This window comes from Megascapheus bottae, chromosome 7 (genome assembly GCF_031878675.1).
Source record: "Megascapheus bottae isolate mThoBot1 chromosome 7, mThoBot2.hap1, whole genome shotgun sequence".
NCBI lineage: Eukaryota > Metazoa > Chordata > Mammalia > Rodentia > Geomyidae > Megascapheus > Megascapheus bottae.
In genome coordinates, this window is record NC_143515.1 from 11,481,480 (window position 1) to 11,496,323 (window position 14,844).

General features: G+C 37.0%; 1 protein-coding gene across 1 annotated transcript in view; it reads left to right on the forward strand.

Moving 5' to 3' along the window:
- Nucleotides 1-14,844, forward strand: part of Eif5b (eukaryotic translation initiation factor 5B) — a 63,591-nt gene that overhangs the window by 35,790 nt on the left and 12,957 nt on the right. Inside the window, exons 7-14 of the mRNA XM_090336507.1 lie at nucleotides 263-361; nucleotides 1,432-1,521; nucleotides 3,076-3,150; nucleotides 6,400-6,680; nucleotides 10,026-10,133; nucleotides 10,268-10,378; nucleotides 12,446-12,513; nucleotides 14,170-14,311. Of these exons, the coding sequence (XP_090192633.1) occupies nucleotides 263-361; nucleotides 1,432-1,521; nucleotides 3,076-3,150; nucleotides 6,400-6,680; nucleotides 10,026-10,133; nucleotides 10,268-10,378; nucleotides 12,446-12,513; nucleotides 14,170-14,311 (974 nt within the window). The remainder of the gene's footprint in view (nucleotides 1-262; nucleotides 362-1,431; nucleotides 1,522-3,075; nucleotides 3,151-6,399; nucleotides 6,681-10,025; nucleotides 10,134-10,267; nucleotides 10,379-12,445; nucleotides 12,514-14,169; nucleotides 14,312-14,844) is intronic.

The window sequence follows — 14,844 nt, forward strand, 5'->3', positions numbered from 1 at the left end:
CTTCAGCTTAAGGCTACCACCAAGCCCCACTTCCCATTTTCTAGAAGTTAATTGGAGATACTAGTCTTAGGTCCTTTTGTGCCCTGCTGGCTTTGAACGTTGATCCTCAGATCTCCACCTCCTGAGTAGCTAGGATTACAGGCGTGAGCCACCAGGGCCAGACTTTGCCACAGGAATTGCTTGGCTTGGAATGATATCTTTTAATAAGTTTCTCAGGTTCTAGGCCAAATGGTTAAGCCTAAAAATTTTGTTTCTTTACCAGGTGTTGAAGTGCCATCAAAAGACTCTTTGCCAAAAAAAAGGCCGATTTATGAAGATAAAAAAAAGAAAAAGACACCCCAGCATCTAGAAAATAAAGAAGGTTTGTATTTGCTTTAGAAACTGTTTTGTTTGTTTTTTCCTCACATCTTTTAACGCATTTTTTCCCCATATATTTTTTTATTGCAATTAATAGAAGGGTTACATTGTATTCACCAGATAGAAGGTGCATTACTCCACATACATTGATACCCTTTCTCATGTCTGGGTTCCCATTGCCCTCCCCCGACCCCTGCTTTTAATGCACTTTTAACACTGTATGAATTCATTTGTGTGTACATGGGCATGGTATTGTGCACATGTACTCCTCCCCTAAGTAACAACCCTAGAACTGCATTTTAAAATTTGTCCTATAGTTTTTTTTCTTTTTATTGTCATGCCTTAACTTAAATGAGAGGCTAATAGAAGTATTTAACATTGGGAAAGTGGGCTACTCTGAATAACTATTAACTTTAATGAGGAACAATGACTTTTTAACCTTTTGTGATTATTGTATTTTGTTCCTTGAGTAGAAAGAGTATTTTTTTTGCTTGTCCTGGTGCTTGAAGTCAGGGCCTGAGCACTGTCCTTGGGCTTTCTTTAGGCTTGAGCTCTACCACTTGGGCCATAGCATCACTTTCTACGTATGTGGTAACAAAGAGTCAAACCTGCATCTTTGTGCATGCTAGGCAAGCACTCTACCATTAGGCCAAACTCCTGGCCCCGAGTTTTTATTTTTTAAACAACATTATATCAGCTGATATTTTCTAAATTTGAAGAAATACATGATGTTGTGGGGATTTTTTTTAAAGTTTTTGTTTTGATATTCATCCTGGGGCTTGAACTCGGGATTTTATTTATTTTTCCTTAAGGCTAGTTCTACCACTTGGGCTGCAGCTCTCCTTCCAGCTCTTTGGGTGGTTAATTGGAAATAAGAGTCTCATGGACTTCTGGTCAGGCTGGCTTTGAACTGTAATCTTCAGGACTCAGCCTCCTGAGTAACTAGGATTATAGGTGTGAGCCACTGGCACCCAAGGCATAGGTTTTTATTATTGATTTTTAAAAATTACATAAATAGGATATGTGACCAGAAATACTGCAGAAATATGTTAACTTGATTGTGCTTCTTTTCAGTGTCTGAAGCAGTGGAATTGAATTCTGTTGTAGAAGTTGTAGAACAAGGAGTACCAGAAAAAGAAGAGACACCACCCCCTGTTGAACCAGGCCAGTGGCATTTGGGGATCAATTGATTCCTGTTAGATGCTATTAGTGTATCATAAGTTGTCTTAGATGTTATTAAGTATTTTAGAAACAAATACATATTTGACTAGATGGCTTTCTTTAGAATTCTTTTCTCCTAACCATTTCTAGTTTAGAGCAGTAGACAAATAAGATTACAGTGTGTTTTGTTCTTTATTAACTGTTTGTTTTCTTTTTATGGGTTGAAAATCTCAAGGCTTGAAAATTTTAAGAACTACAGAAATTTGCATCTTAAAACTAGTTTTGTGATAATTAACACTGTGTGTGTGTGCGTGTGCCCACTAGGAAGAATTGTCTGGCTTTTTTTTTAGTGTTCTGATTCATGAGATTGGTAAGACCATATGCTAGGTAAAATATGTGCAAACTCAAGAGAATATTTAGTTTTCAGTCAGGATTATGACTGAGAATAGCCTTCGAATATTCAGGCTGTGATAATTCAGCTCTCCTAAATGAGAGCTTCTCCCCCCCCTTCCTAATTGAATAGTCATTTTACATGTATAGGCATCAGCTTAGTGTTTCAATAGTGACATAATCTGGGTGCAGGTGGCTTGTACTTGTATTCCTATCTACTCAGGAGGATGCAATCACAATTCAAACAAACTTAGGCAGGAAGTCTGTAAGACTCTTATTTACAATTAACCACCAAAAGCCAGAAGTTGGAGCTGTGGCTTAAAGTGCTTAAATGATTTCCTTGAACAAAAAATGCGCATGGACAGTGCCCAGGCCCCAAGTACAAGCTCCAGGACTAGTCCTGAAACACACACATACCCCAAAGTAGTGAAATAGAGGTAGAGGATTGGTTGTTGGATTTGTGAGTTGTTCATGAGGCCAGAAAAATGTTTTTAGAGAATACTTATTTCTGAGACTCATTTCCTCAAGGGATTTATTGAGAATTAGGGATTTATCGAGAATTATTATTATAGGGAGATAGAACCCCATCTTCATCTTCCTTTTTAATACTTTTGTGTAGTTGGTTTCAGTAAAAGGAGCTTCATTTCATTGTTAAGGAGTGTTAGTTTTTCATACTAAAACTATTCCAATGTTTAACAATATTTTTTTTCCCTGGAGTAGAATAATAGTTCTGTATCTTCAACTTTGAAATCTAATAGATACTATAAATATATCTGTGAAGGCTAAAGCAAAATCAGTAATTCTGTGCATAAAGTGTGATTGGAAAGTTTAAAACGATGTGGCATTTGTGTTTGTCTTGAAAATGGAACATATTCATATATGCTTTTTAGATAAAAGAATAGCTTAGCATTTACATTTCTAATGTTTTAATTTCTTTAAATATGCAGGTTAAGTTAAGTTCTGGTATCTTGGATGTATATTGTGAAATAATGAAATATTCAATAATAGTAAATGATAACATACTACACTGAAAAAATTAAATCCAAAGGAAAGGTGCATCCATATTTTGACTAAGTTATAACATTAATGTCACAGCATAATTTCTAGTTTTTTTTAAAGTTCATATGCTTAAATTATTTTGTATCTGAAATGAAAATGTATTTATAGAAGAAGAAGAAGAAACTGAGGATGCTGGATTGGATGATTGGGAAGCTATGGCCAGTGATGAGGAGAGAGAAAAAGGTGAGTAACTCATAATTACACTGACAAAAGCCAGTGGTCATTTAAATTGAGTATATTTAAATGAATTGTCTCCTAATCATGAACTTTTGGGTTATGAGGACATTATTCTCTCCTTTGCAATAGTTAATAAGTTAATTTCTAAAATGTGCACTTAGGATTTAGTATACCTTTTTTCCATGATTATTATTATTATTATTTTATTTTTTTGCTAGTCTTGTGGCTAGCTAAACCACAGGGCTTCATGAATGCTAGGTAAGCACTCAGTAGGCCATACTCCCACCCCTCTGTTATTCTTTTTTTTTTTAATTAAAGAATTTATTAACATTGATTTTTGCATCATATTTTGTTGGCAGCCAGAGTGGAATCAAACTGTACCTTGATTTGCATCAGACAATGGCTTTATTGTCTTATTGTTTTCTGGCCTTATTCTGTTTAAATGACCTGAGATTTACCATATGAATGTAACACCTGGAAGTTCCCTGGGTCTCAAGAAGGGAAGAAGCTGAAGTGGAAAATAAACGGGGCAGTCTTTACCTGGACTGCAGACATCCCGGACCCGGTGTGTCTGTCTCTCTTCTATTTTTTCCTAGTCCTTGCCCCCTATTTCAGGAACCCCAATCTGCGAACCCTGGTTTGCTGCCGGCTGGCCCCGGCAATATTTCAAATGTCATGTTTAACAAACAAGTATTCAAGGAGGGAATCTATATACAATCACTGACACATAGATTTTAGAATATAATTAAAATTAAAGTGAGGGTTTGTATGTCATAGGTACAAATTAATATATGTAATAAAACATTATGTCTATAGGGTATGTAGCTCATCATAGATTTTTATGTCTGTGTTGTGTTTATATCTCCAAGACCATGTCTATAACCTTGGGTACCCAAATACTGAGTCATCGCCATTGTCCTGTTTGGATCTAAACCAGTCCTAGGGCTTGAACTCAGGGCCTGAGCACTGTCGTTGGGCTTTCTCAAGACTTAGTACTCTACTACTTGAGTCACAGCACCACTTCCAACTGGCTTTTTTTTCTATGTATGTGGTACCAAGGAATTGAACCTGGGTCTTAGTGCATGCATGCTAGGCAAGCAAGCACTCTTACCACTAGGCCAAACTACTGGCTCCTTCCCTCTATTATTCTTAATAATGGTAGCCTACATTCAATAAGACTGTTAAACGAGTAGTGAAAAGATCTCAGAATCACAGAAACTGGCCTAGGTAGGAAAGTCTTACTTCCAATTAACTACCAAGAAGCTAGACACTGATTGGGTGTGGCTTAAGTTGGTAGAGTGCTAGCTTTGAGGGAATAAGCTCAGCAGTAGTGCTCAGTTTCTGGGTTCAAGTCTAAAGAGTAGTACCCAAAAAATGGCAATAATTCCTAGTCACCACAAGACTTAAGCTTCTTTCATTGTCATTACTTTCTGTCTTTATTACTAAAATCTCTACTTTGTTTTTTTTCTTCCTATCTTGTTGAGAATGATCTTTGGTATTTTGATTTTGCAGACCCCCATGCTCATTCCTACTTTCAAAGCCACAGTTACTTTTTAAGCATGCCCTCATGAAATCCCACAATTTTAATATGTAATTTTTTCTATTTTTATTTATTTTGCTTTATATATAACTGTGTATCTTTTAACAAATTAAGTGATCAAGGATTCTATGATTGACTTTTTTCTTTTTTCTTTTTTTTGCAAGTCATGGCATTGAACTCAGGGCCTAGTCCTTGGGCTTTCTCAAGGGTGGCACTTTAGCCACAGTACCAGTTCTGGCTTTTTCTCTGTGCGTGTGATATTGAGGAATCAAACATGGGTTTTTGTGCATTGTAGGCAAGCACTCCCCGATTCACTATTTTTTTTTGTTTTTTTTTGTTTTTTTTTCCAGTCCTGGGGCATGAACTTAAGGCCTGAGCACTGTCCTTGGGCTTTCTGAAGAACTAGAACTCTACCACTTGAGCCAAATTACCACTTCTGGCTTTTTCTGTGTATGTGATTCCTAAGAATTGTATCTGGGTCTTCATGTATGCTAGGCAAGCACTTTTATCACTAGGCCAAACTCCCAGCCCCTGTTTTTAAATTTTTCGACATTCTTTAATTTACTTGATTGATTAGACAACATTTTTTTTTTTTTTTGGTGGGTTGGTCCTTGTGGTCTGAGGCAGACTTTTTTGTTTGAAACTTCATATATAACACTTTGAAGTTATTGTTTATCTTGTCTGACTTATTAGAAAGAGCAAAAGTCACCAGTGTAAATTCTAAGTTTGTATGGTTTTCAGTGATTTATATCATCCTGCCATCAGGGTAGGTGTACTCTCTTCTCCCTCCCTCCCTCTTTTGTGGTGGTGTTTTATTCTCTTTGTAGGACTTTATTAAAGCTTGTATGATTTTATGATTGTCCATTTTGTGATGACTAAAGCCATTATTTCCCAGTTTTCATCCTGTACCAGACACTATTGCTATACTAATAACTTTTTTGAGTATCCCTTAATTGAACACTTAGGATCCAGGAGTATTTTAGATTTGGGAAATTTGTGTATACATAATGAGATATCTTAGGGATGTGACCCAAATGTAATGATGAAATTCATTTACAATATGGTTGTCTTAAACAGCCTGAAGATTTTATGCAATACATTTTAAATTTTTGATGAATGAAACAGTTTCATGGCATGAATTCCCCATGTGTAGTGTCATTTCAGTGCTCAAAAAAAGTTCAGATTTTGGATTTTTTACAGGTGTTCAAAGTATACTTGGGAATATGAGTAAGCAAATTATGGAATATGTTATTTTCAACTTTATACATATGTAGGTGATTTGCCTGTAGTGGGGATGTTTGGCTCATTCATTCTTAATTCATGATCTGATGGTGGGAGTTCTTTCAGAATTTTACCCCACAGTAAACTTTAACCTGGTGCTTACCTGCCTCCCTTTGCTGTCCCATCCTTGCTCTAATCATTGATAGGTCTGATTTTCCAGTGCCTAGCTCTTCAGCTCTGAGACAGCTTAGTCTTTCATATCACCTCCAGAATCACTTAAGGACCCCAAGGAGAAATTAGTATATTTTTTAATTAACTTAATTGTGGATTACCAACTGAATTTTTACTGTATCCATGTACTGTCATATCAATAAACACTTTGCCATCTGCAGCATTTGGCAACACAATGTAGATGCCTTAGTGCATTTCAGTAGTTTTCCAATCTTGATACAAATCTGTGACACTCCAAATTCTATTGGCTTTCTTGAAAATAGGAAACACAGTCCATATAGAAGTAAAAGAAAACCCTGAGGAGGAGGAGGAGGAAGAGGAAGATGAGGAAGAAGAAGAAGAGAGTGAAGAAGAGGAGGAGGAAGAAGAAAGTGAAGGCAGTGAAGGTGATGAGGAAGATGAAAAAATGTCAGATGAAAAAGATTCAGGAAAGACATTGGATAAAAAGCCAAGTAAAGAAATTAGCTCAGATTCTGAATATGACTCAGATGATGATCGAACTAAAGAAGAAAGGGCTTATGACAAAGCGAAACGAAGAATTGAGGTATTTTCTTTTTCCTTTTTTGTTTCTCTTTTCCAAACGTAAGATCATTAGAACTGTACTGCAACAAAGGTTTTTAGCAATATTAAAAAAAATGTATTCTTAAAAATACCTTCTCTAATTTTGTAATATTAAGACATATAATCAACACTGATCTAAGGCAGATGCTTTCTTCCCTTAGCCAAGTCATAACAGACATTGCTTCATTTTCTTCCTTGTTTTGTCCAAATGTTAATTTGCTGTTTTGGTGATGGTACAGTTATTTGAAGGTATTGTGTGTATAGGTCCTTCAGTTAGTAAGGTGTTCGTTTCACATTGTTAGTATGAGATATCCAATCAGTTGTTTAAATCTGGCAAGTTGATGAAGCTTCTAGGTATTTATACCTAGTAGACTTTTGTGTTTTGAAGTCCAATGCACTACTTAGGAAGAGAAAGATTTTCATTTTGTCAGCTTAGTATAAATAATACTTTAGTTTGCTTGAATGGGCTGCACTCTTAAAGCTAAAAACTTTCAGCTATCCTTTCCATATGTAATTGATTTTCAATGGTTTCAATAATTTGTTTTCCTTATGTGTTCTGTATTGGGACAAATTGAATTTCTAGACCACTAAATTGATCTGCTGCTCCAGTTTCATAACTCTGATGTTTTGGGTTCAATAATTTTTTGTCAGTCCTGTGGCTTGAACTCAGGGCCTGAGCTCTGTTCTTGGGTTTTCTCAAAGCTAGTGCTTTATCACTTGAGCCATAGCACCACTTAAGGCTTTTTTCTATGTATGTGGTACTGAAGAATTGAACCTGGTCTTAATGAATGCTAGGTAAGCACTCTACCACTAGGCCAAACTCCCAGCTCTAAATATATTTTTTTTTAATTGGAGGGTATTAAGCTGCTCAATTCTGAAGATTACACATTTGATTTCAAATGTATCATTGTCAAAATATAGAAACAGCCTGGTACTGGTGGCTTACACCAATTATCTCAGGAGGCTGAGATCTGAGGTTCATAGTTTGCAGAGAGCACGGTGGGAAAGGCTGAGAGACTCTCTCCCAACCAACTACTCAGAAAAAGCCAGAAACAGTACTGTGGCTCAAGTGTTAGAGCCCTAGCCTCGAGCAGAAGAAGCTCAGAAATAGTTCAAACCTCAGGACTAGCAAAACAAAACAAAATGTAGACACAGTAACTATATTGTTTTAGATTACAGATTACCTTCAGACTATGTAGATAAGGTAGAGATGAAATACAAGTGAATTCTGTGTTTAATTGGCCCTATTTCTAGGATATAGTTCATGTATATACAAGTATTCCAAAGCCCCGAACCTGAAATACAGCTTCAGTTATTATATTCCTGAAGTAGCATTTTTCTTTTGGGCTAATACAGGGACCTGAGAAAAGGGCCTCAAAGCCCTTTCCTGGCATTTTTACTCAAAACTGAACTCTTAAGTCACACCTTCCCTTTAAGTGCCTCACTTATTTCAGATAAGGAATATATTAAAGTGTGTATGTGTGTGTGTGTGTGTGTGTGTGTGTGTGTGTGTGCGCGCGCGCGCATGTGCATGCATTCATTTTCTAGGGTTTGAGTTGAGGGCCTAGGCGCTCACCTTGAGCTTTTTTGTTACATGCTCATGGTTTACCACTTGAGTTACAGCTCTACTTGAAGTTTTTTTGGTGTTAGTAATTGGGAGATAGAAGTCTTACAGACTTTCATGCCCTAGCTGGATTTGAATCTTGATTCTCATCTCTCAGCCTCCTGAGTAGCCAGCATTACAGGCATGAGATACTGGTACCTGTCGGTAATTCTTACATGCCTGCTGTTTAGTTTGTATCAAAAAATTCTCCAACCAAAGAACATTAAGGTTATGATGAGTACTATTTTGAGCAGTATGTACATGTATGTGTTTTTGTTCTTACGCTGTTGGTTCAGTATAAACACTAAGGGGTAGGATTTTGGAATAAAATTTTATACCTTCCAAATACTTGAACACTTCAAGGACAGGCAGTATTCAGCCATACCCTATCCTACCTGAAGTAATTTGTTCAAGTAGGAATTGTATAATACTGGGAGGCTGCCAGGTACTACTCTTTGCTAGTAGAGAAGTGCTACTTGGTGTCATTTGGAAATCATGTTGGACATTACAGAAAGTTGTATTTCAGTTATAGCATCTAGTTTGTTGAAAACTAGTTTCACAAATGACATTGTAGTTTTAATGACAGCATATCTCATCTGAAAGTCTCCTTCATTGTATTGAAAGATTGTCATTTTAAAGAAATACTATGATAGCACACGTTTATATTTTATCCCCAGAAAGCTGAAGTTAGGTAAGTGCTACCAAAAGAAGGAAATAAAAAATTATATTGTAGTTCTAAGAGATTTTTTTAATAAATTATGGTGTCCCTGGAAGACAGAGTAAAGGAAGACAGAGTAAATGCCTGGGGAAAGTAGAAAATGTTGGACTTAAGCTAATGCTTAAACCTTCTTCTTACTAGGAAGGTGTGTGTATGAGTGTGCCTATACACCGTTCTGTGGCTTGAATACAGGGTCTAGGTGCTGTTTCTTAAGTTTTTTTTGAAGTGGTACTTTACCACTGGAGTCATCTATATACTTCTAGCTTTTGCTGGCTAATTGGAGATGATCCTAATGGACATTCTAGCAGTGAACCACAGTCCTTAGATCTTAGTTACTTGAGTATCTAAGATTACAGATGTGAGCAATCAGTAGCCGGCTAGGAGTCTTCTTTAAAAAATCATTTGTGCATTGGATAAAAGAATAAAATTTTAAAAATGTTTGTTTTTATCACTTTTTTTCTATGAGCTGTGATATAAATTAGGGGTTCTACTGTGTAGGTAGTACCATGAAAAATCAGTTCTTTCCTACCTATTTTTAAATAGTTTCACACAAAAGCTATCAAAGGACCAGGAATTTGGCCTGGTGGTTGAGTGCTTGCCTATAATGCACAAAGGCTAGGGTTCTTTTCCTTAGTACCACATAAAAAGAAAAAGCTAGAAATGGTGCTGTGATTCAAGTGATAGAGCTTTAGCCTTGAGAAAGCCCAAGGACGTTGCCCAGGCTTTGAGGTCAAGCCCAGGAATGGCCAAAAATAAAGAAGGCTATCAGAAAGTTGGAAATAACACTTTACATCTTGCCTATTTGTAGTTTATGCTCATCTGAAGTCTGTTCTAAACAGATTTTTTGTTGTCTAAAAGGGCTAGAAGTTCACAATATAATTTTGTGTGGTCAAATCACCAAATTATTTGAATGTAGGTTTTCATAATTTTATACCAATGCAAAGTATAAAAGTAGTAAGGATTTAAAATATTTAATTTTGGATTTGTTTTTTCCTTTTAATTTCTAGAAACGGCGTCTTGAACATAGTAAAAACGTTAACACAGAAAAGCTAAGAGCCCCCATAATTTGTGTGCTTGGTCATGTGGACACAGGAAAGACAAAAATTCTAGATAAAGTAGGTATATTCATTGATAGAAATTGCTGTTATAACTTTACAAAATTCACTTTGTATTGGCATATAATAATTATACAGAGGGACTTCATCGTATTCTTTTTCTATGTTAACAATCCAAATTTGCTGTCTCATAGCTCCGCCACACTCACGTCCAGGATGGTGAAGCAGGTGGTATCACACAGCAAATTGGTGCCACTAATGTTCCCCTTGAAGCTATTAATGAACAGACTAAAATGATTAAAAATGTAAGTTACATAGTCTTATATGCTTTAATTTCTGAGGAAGATTGTTATAAAGTTATTTCAACAGATTCTGCAGTCTACTATGTCAGAGTGGTATACTCAACATTTATAATGAACATTTTTACTCTTCTGCCCTATTTTGATTTAAATCTTTCTTTGAAAATTATGTAACTGAAGAGCCTTCATATTCTATTTCCTTCCCTCTTGTCCTAGAGCCATTGCTATTCTGAAGTTAAAAATGTTCCCCTCCATACTTACTGTTACTGTAGATCTCCATGTTTAAAAGTTCTCTTCCCTCTTCCCTTTACCAATGTTTTTTCTTCTGTCTTTTAAAAAGTTTTTTCCTGTTTTGTTATTTGTTGCTGTTTTTGGTTTTGTTTTGTTTTTTAATAAGATGTTGCATAGATAGGCAACCATTTCCTAATTCGGATAGTGAGTCCTTTTTTTGGGAAGGGCAGTGTTGCCCCTTCCTGGGGTAAACCCCAGTATTTGGGTCTTTTTGCCCAGTATTTGGGACTTTTTTTGATTGTTTATGGGGCTCAAACCCAGGACCTGGGTGATGTACATGAACTTTTGCACTTAAGGCTGTCACTCTACCACATTGAGCCATCACACTACTTCTGGTTTTCTGGTGGTTAATTGGAGATGAGTTTCATGGACTTGCCTGGGCTGACTTCAAATAGCAATCCTCAGATTCTTAGCCTCCTGAGTAGTTAGAACTATAGGCATGAACCACCAAGGCCCAGCTTGGGTCCTCTTTTTGATATAGTTCTAGTAGTCTTTTTTTTTTTTTTTTGCCACTCCTGGGCCTTGAACTTAGGGCCTGAGCACTGTTCTTGGGCTTCCCTCAAGGCTAGTGCTCTACCACTTGAGTCTCAGCACCACTTCTGGCTTTTTTTTCTATGTATATGGTACCGAGGCATCGAACCCCGGTCTTCTTGCATGCTAGGCAAGCACCCTACCAGTAGGTCAAACTCCCGGCCCTAGTAGTCTTTTTTAATTTTTTTAATTGCATCCATTATGTTTGGTTTGTCAGGAAGGATGTCCCAGGCTTATCTGATAAAAGAACTGTGTTTACCTGCAACTGGTTCTTATAGATAATTCCCAAGTTTCATCAGCACACTGCAAGTGCAAATGGTAAAAGCAAAGAGAACTTGGCATTATTAAATTTAGTTACCTTATTTTCTTTTGTCTTATTTCTTTCCTTTTCTTCATATATTTTTTATTGTAATTAATAGAAGGGTTACATTATATTTGCCAGATAGAAGGTGCATTAATTCACATACATTTCTCATGTCTTGGTCCCCATTTCCCTCCCCCCCCCCTTGTCTTATTTCTTGAATGTAGAGAATCAGTGAGTTTTCTTTGCTTAGGTGAGACTAGGTTTTATTAACTAATACCCTACCACAGCTTCATTTTCAGTTTTCTTTTAGTTTATTGGAGATGAGATTCATAGGCTTTCCTGTTTCCTGCCTGCCTGGCTTTGAATTGTGATCCTCAGATCTCAGTCTCTTGTATTGTAACTAGGGTTACACGTCTGAGCCACAATGCCTGGATTATGTCAGCGCTTTATGATACCTAGTGACTGCTGTGTCATTTGTATTACTCTTCCATACTGATTTGCTCCGACTTCACTATAGTTATGACATTTACAAAAGTGGTATTTCCTCGTTGCATTTTTGTTTCAGCAAATTTTCTGATTAATGAAAGTATTAATGCTCTGTGCCCGTTGACTCATGTTTGTTTGTGCCAACTCAAGATTTGGGGACTTCTTTTGCTCAAGGCACTTTACCACTTGAGTCACAGCTCCATTCTGGCTTTTTGGTAGCTAATTCAAGATAAGAGTTGCATCGACTTTCCTGTCTGCACTGGCTTTAAAGAACGATCCTCAGATATCCGTCTTCTGAATAACTAGGATTGCAGCATGAGCCCTTTGTGCCTGGCTGGCTAATGGTTTTAAAACCAGTACTTTGGAAAAGGAAGTAGAATACTTACTGTAGATAAATTGAATTGTTAAGACATTTTCTTGTTTTGACTTCCTTAAGCCATGCATTTTTCTTCACTTTCTAGTTTGACAGAGAAAATGTACGGATTCCAGGAATGCTGATTATTGATACTCCTGGGCATGAGTCTTTCAGGTATGAAGTCTTCTATCATTGAGAAAATTGAAGCTCAGGAATTGTAAATGTTTAGTAAAGTTACTAACTTTTGGATGGTTATTTAAAAAAATCCATGCTGCTTGTAACTCTGAATCTTCCCCTGTTCATAATTCCATAGTCTTTTAGTTGAGTCCTTGTTTTTGTAGAAGAGGAAGTCTTTTCTGCTCTGAAGGAACACTTCGTTAATGTGGAACAGCACAGTTCAAAATACATATGTGGTCCTCTACACACACACACACACACACACACACACACACACACACACACACACACACACACGTGGTCCTCTACACACACACACACACACACACACACACACACACACACACGTGCGCGCGCGCTATATAATATACATTACATATATGCATACGTATTTTTTCTTAATTTTTTTTTCATGCCTAAGATTTGAACTCGGGACCTCCTGCTTGCTTACCTTCCTTGCTCAGCAGGCACTCCACAACTTTAGCCACACCTCCAACCTGGCTTTTTGCTGGTTGTTTTGTAGATAGCTTCTTGCAAACATTTCTGCCCTGATTGGCTTAGAGCCATGATCTAGATTTCAGCCTCCTGAATAAGTACGATTATAGGTATGAGCCACTAGCATCTGGTTACAATGTGACCATTGTCTCTTGGACATATTCCTTAGCATTCAAAACTTACTTGTACTGGGTGTTTGTGGCTCACACCTGTAATCCTAACTACGTGGTACCTAGGATTAGATAGAAAACATATCTGAAGTGTGAAGATTAAGGTTTGAAGCAAGCCCACACAGGACAGTCTGTGAGATTCTGATCTCCAGTAAACTATATCCCTCTCAAAAAAAAAAAAAAGCAAGAAGCAGAGTTGTGTGGATCACGTGGTAGAGCACTAGCCTGGAGCCAGAGAAGCTCAAGGGCAGCACCCAAGTCCTGAGCTGAAGCCAGGCACCAAAACAAAATACAATCCTGTTCAGTAAAATTGGTATATTAGTAACTTATAGAACTTACTCCATTAGTTCTGTGTGTCTGTCAATTAGGTGAAGGCAAGTAAAGGCACTTGGACAATAAAAGACATACATAGTTCAGTCAGCATTCCTTTTCTCTAGGTTCTGAATCTGTGGATTCAAACTCAACTGTGGGTTAAAATAATATAAAATTGCTTATCTGCTAAATATTCACAAACTTTTCCCATATTCCCTGATCAATGCATTATAACTACTTATAGTGTATTTACATTATATCAGGTAATGATAATATGCTATTCCCTCCTTAGCTGAGATGCAGATGAGAAGTATTTCAGATTTCTGGGTATTGGGATTAATTTTCTATTTGGCAGTAATCCAAAAATCTGAAATCTAAAATGTTTTCAAGTCTCAAACTTGAGTATTGTGTCAGTAATGAAAAAGTTTTGTATTTTGGGCTTTTGAATTGTGATGTATGACCTGTATAAATAATGTTGAGGTGACTTAATGTATATGGGAACATGTGAGTGGGCTCTATGCAAATACTGCACCATTTTATGAGATTGGAGAATCCACAGTGTAAGGAACTCTGGACTTAATTCCCTCCTACTTTTTTTCTTAGTTATATATGTTAAGTTTAATGAAAATATTGAGTAAAATTTTTCCCTTCTTCGTCTTTTCCCTCTTTACAACAGTAACTTAAGGAACAGAGGAAGCTCTCTTTGTGATATTGCCATTTTAGTTGTTGACATTATGCATGGTTTGGAACCTCAAACAATTGAATCTATCAACCTTCTTAAATCTAAAAAATGTCCATTCATTGTTGCACTAAATAAGGTAAGTTCTCTAATGGGAAAAAGTGTTTTTGGTTTTTAGTATGGTTTAAACTCAGATCCAGACTCTTGCTAGCAGGCGTTCTACTACTTTAGACACATCTACATCCCTTTTTGCTTTAATTGATATGTGTGTGTGGGGGGGGGCAAGGAGAATGGGGCGGAGAAGGGAGGAGATAGAAGAGATACTCCGGGGCTTGGACCCAGGGCTGAACATTTTTTGCTCAGTATTGGTGTTCTACCACTTCAGCCACAGCTTTGCTTTCGGCTTTTTGGTGGTTCATTAGAGATAAGAGTCCCAGTCTCTTGAGTAGCTAGGATTACAGGGATGAGCTGCCACCAAAGCCCAGCTTCTGTCTGTCTGTCTGTCTGTCTGTCTGTCTGTCTGTCTGTCTGTCTGTGTCTATCTCTGTTTGTCTACCTGCCTTCCTACCTACCTACCTACCTTCCACTCATCTTTCCTATCGATTTAGAATAGCGTCTTACACAGATGCCTAGGTTGGACTGGATCACAACTTTCCTAATCATAGCAGGGAT